At 35.0% G+C, this 4,619-nt stretch overlaps 1 protein-coding gene across 1 annotated transcript; it reads left to right on the forward strand.

Annotated features, from left to right (window-relative positions):
- Positions 1 to 1,610: 1,610 nt before the first annotated feature.
- Positions 1,611 to 3,554, forward strand: LOC104111874 (protein JINGUBANG-like). Its single transcript, XM_009621668.4, has 2 exons — positions 1,611 to 2,438; positions 2,614 to 3,554. Exons 1-2 carry the CDS (start codon positions 1,857 to 1,859, stop codon positions 3,313 to 3,315), a joined length of 1,284 nt encoding a protein of 427 aa, XP_009619963.1. The 5' UTR covers positions 1,611 to 1,856; the 3' UTR covers positions 3,316 to 3,554.
- The last annotated feature ends 1,065 nt before the right edge of the window (positions 3,555 to 4,619 follow it).

Genomic DNA, 4,619 nt, shown 5'->3' on the forward strand with positions numbered 1-4,619 from the left:
ATTCCTTCTTAATTCCTCTGCATCGTCCAATTTGCCTTTCCAATGCCCGTTTATCTTTATTATGGCCTGGGTAAGGGGACCGCGCTGCTAGCTGTTTCGATTAGGATTGGATAGTACACGGAAATTTAACCGGATCTCCTGATATTAATGTAGGAATTCCTCACCGCATATTTCAAGTTTTCACTAACAGTGCCCAGTTGCGGTCAAATGGTAAAGCTGCTAAACAGCCTCTTTAGGCCCCTTATTCTTTGGAGCTCCAAATGTTTTTTAATAAGTGTATATGTTATTTTGTTTAAAAAAATATTTAATGTTTTAAATGAAAAAGTATAATTTTTCATAGTAAAAAAGAAAAGATTGAACCATTGAGCATAAATTGAGAAAAAGAATAGCCTTTTGGGGAATCGGATTCGTTCTCTAGATCATAAATTGAGAAGCAACAACAACAATCCAGTAAAATCCCACTAATGGGATCTGGGGAGGATAGTGTGCACGCAAACCTTACCCCTATCCCGAAGGAATAGAGAGGCTGTTTCCGAAAGACCCTCGGTTCGAAAAAACAAAAAAAAATTAAAACTTTAATACAATCCCAAAAAAGATCCTTGATAAAATTTTAACGAACAATAAAGTAAAAATCCTAAATTAGAAAGTATGTCTCAACAGAGATTAAATAGATTAGATGTATTAATTAGAAATATAAAAAATTATTAGAATGAAAATATTATAAAAATTATTAATAACTCTACATAAAAAAAATCTAGAAAAATGAATTTTAAACAGAATTAAATATGAAGTTCTTTTTTTTTGTCTAACAAAAAGCTTAAGGCATCTTATTCAAGTTTTGTCTTAGGCTACCATATTTATTGAACAGCCATCTGGGGAGGAAATATAACATTTAACATAATAAAAAAAACTAAAATCATTCATTCAGACTAGACTATCACCTGTTTTAGAAGAGGAATCACTGGCGCTGTCCCGACTGCCCACTTGGCAGGCGGAGCCATAAGCTAGCCCAGCCCAACTCATGGCCAGTCTTCTTTGATGGCCGAGAGTATTATGTAAAAAGAATCGATGAGCATCTAATACAAAAGGAATTCATATCTTATATTCAAGTTTGACTTTAATTATCGTATTTGCAGTAAGATGGATTTGGTTCTTGTGGTTTACCTTAATAATGGGGTGTTGCGGAGTTTTTTTTTTCCTTTTGGTGATTAAGATTTAACCATATCTTGTTCCTTGCAAAAAAGAGTCTTTGCTTGCTTTTGCAGTCTTGAAATTAATCAATAATGCTGAAGCTTATGATTACCTACCAATATCTGAACTGTTCTCCATAATTCTCAAAACATCCTAAAAGGAATGGCTCGAATGGGGATCCTTTTATGCCGTAAACATGGATAAATGATGATCTCACCTTTAGAAGTTACAAGGAACAGAATGTAGGGACTAATTGCCAAACCTTAGAGAAGCATCTAGGTTTATCTTAAGAATTAAATTAAATTATCCACAAAAGACGCTAAATGTGGTTCAAGATTCATTCTCCGACATTCACAATACTACACCAAATGATGGCTTTTGGAGTCATGACTATGTTTTAGATGATGCACTCCCATTCCCAAATGACTCCCCCTTTCATATTGAACAGTCCCTTCTTGGGCCCATACGTACACCCTTTTGTCACTGTCTCATTTGTTTTTTCACTTTTCTTTATTCTTTATTATGAGTGCCATTTTGCTAAACTACGCTTTTCCTACTTAATTATAAACAGCCAGCAATTGCAAAGTGAAGTTCACTCATGATTCATTCCATCCTTTATTTGAACTGTTTAATATTTCTTCCTCTTCCCTGTAAGGAAAACAAAAATGGTACTTCTTCCATGTCCTCTGCCTTTCGAATCAAAGAAAGAATCATCAGATTCTGATCAATCTCACTCTAAACATCTTTCCTCAGATTCTTCATCATCACTATCTTCAAGGTCATTTTCTTCCCTCTACTCACAGCCAAGTCTGCTATCTGTTCCTTCTCTTTCTATATCATCTTGTCAATTTGAACATCTCTCCAACACCTACCACCACTGTGCAGCTACACTCACAGGCCATTCCTCCTACATATTCTGCTTATCTCTCGCTGGAAATTACCTCTACAGCGGCTCTTCTAATGGCGAAATCCTCGCTTGGGATAGAAATCCTTCAATACAGGACAATTATTCAACACAAAACATTGTTTCCCAAAGTTGCAGCGCAGTCAAATCCATAGTCATCTTGGGTGATAAACTCTTCAGCGCCCACCAAGATCATAGAATCCGAGTATGGAAAATTGACAATGGTACGCCTAATAAAAAATACAAGTGCATTGCCACCTTACCAACACTCAACGATCGTTGTATGAAGCTATTTTGGACAAGGAACTATGTACAAGTGCGTAGACACAAGAAATGCACATGGGTACGGTTAAATTGTGTGGCCATATTATCTAAAAGAGTAAAATATTAGAGATACTAATACTTATTTATGTCATGTCTCAATACGCCTTCCATGCCTGATCTTGATTCATTTTCATGGCCAAGCACATGAAAATACACATTTTGTTCTAATAGTAAAGTTTATTATGTCTCAACAGGTACATCATGTTGACACAGTATCAGCTTTAGCCTTATCCAAAGATGGCTCTTTGCTTTACTCTTCTTCATGGGACAGAACTTTTAAAGTATGGAGAACTTCAGATTTCAAATGCATAGAATCAGTATGGAATGCACACGATGATGCTATCAACTCCATAGTTTTATCCAATAATGGACATGTTTACACTGGGTCAGCAGACAAGAAAATCAAAGTATGGAAGAAACAACAAGACAAGAACCATACCCTATTGGCTACTCTAGAGAAGCACAAATCAGCAGTGAATGCATTAGCTCTTAGTGAAGACGGTTCTGTTTTATACTCTGGTGCTTGTGATCGATCAATAGTTGTATGGGAAAAAGAGAGCAGTAGTGCTAGACAGATGGTGGTGTCAGGGGCATTAAGAGGACACAAAAAATCTATTTTGTGTTTGGCTGTGGTCTCTGATTTGGTATGCAGTGGATCAGCTGATAAAACTGTGAGAATATGGAAGAGAGGATTTGGAAAAAGCTATTCTTGTGTGGCAGTGTTTGAAGGGCACAGTGGTCCAGTTAAGTGCTTGACTGCAGCTTTAGATACTAGTGATAGTACTAGTACTAGTATAAAAGATGATTCTGGTTCTGGAAATTCTTACCTGCTTTATAGTGGTAGCTTGGATTGTTATGTTAAGGTTTGGAAATTTTGGGTTCCTAATTACCTCTAGAATTCATCTATGCATACCTTTTTACCTTAATCATAGTACGATATTGTAAATATAAAAGAGAACATATGACTTAATTTCTTTTCTTTTTTTGGTTGTTGGTTTTCTTACCCTTTTTGTTTGAGGGTTGGACAATGGAAATGGAGACAAGCTTTAGAAGTTCTCCATCCATTTTTATCTCAAGAGATTCACTTTATATGTTGTCATTGATCTCCTGAAATATTATCACTTTCCTATCCCTATTTCTTATGGTAAGCTATATTATTTACAGACTACGTGTGAGAGTAAAGAAATTCAACAATAGTTTGCCTATATTTTTGTGCTAAAAGTTATGAAAGTTAGACCTATATAGTTATATTCTTTTGAGTATGCAATTTGGAAACCAAGTTTTTCCTGAAGTCTTTAAAGACATGCGACGGGACAAATGACCTTTCCACATTAGAAGACTTTCCACATTAAAAACCTTTTCCAAACACGTGCAATTGGAGCTTGTAAATCGGAACAATTAAACTAATATATTATTGTATTTTATTTGGCAAAATTCGGATGGTGATTAAAAAATAAAAAAATTTGAAATTTGTAATATATACCAGCCATAAATATATTTATGACTATATATATAAGAGCTTCTCCTCAATGATACATGAGAAAAGGCACGAAATCCCTTCCAAACTATAATCATATTTTATAACTATACGCTTATTCTTCTCGGGATCCTACTACCGCCTTTAACTATTTTGAAGCTAAATATATACCCCGGAAAAGTCACACCCATACATGTGCAAGGGGATGATTTGCATGCACATGCCATGTAATATTACATGTTTTAAGCACTTTTTATTCCTTTTTTTTCCTTTTCCTATTCCTTTAAAATTCCTTTTTTTTCTTTTTCCTTTTTTCTGTTCCTATCACTACTTATCACTATTTTATTTCTTTTTACTTTTCTTTTTCATTCCTTTAATGGAGTTTCATTCAACCGGTAATGGAATTTTTTGCTGAGATTTTCATGACAAGGGAATATCTGGTAACGAAAAGGAGTCGGAGAAGTGATGGCGAGGGACGGAGGCACAAGTCACTTTACGGGTTCGATCGAACCCAGTAGTTTTTGCTCAAATAGTATATTTAGTGTTTTTAATTCATAAAATATGTATAAATATTAAATTTAGAACTTAGTCATTAACGCATGATGTCATGGTCCAAAATTCAGAACTCATAAAGTTGAAATCCTGCTTCAGATGATGGCAGTGTAGGTGGTCTTTTGGCGAAGACTGTATGCGAAATTCCTGGTTGAGATCTCATTATATTAT

Source organism: Nicotiana tomentosiformis, chromosome 4 (assembly GCF_000390325.3).
Source record: "Nicotiana tomentosiformis chromosome 4, ASM39032v3, whole genome shotgun sequence".
Classification (NCBI taxonomy): Eukaryota; Viridiplantae; Streptophyta; class Magnoliopsida; order Solanales; family Solanaceae; genus Nicotiana; species Nicotiana tomentosiformis.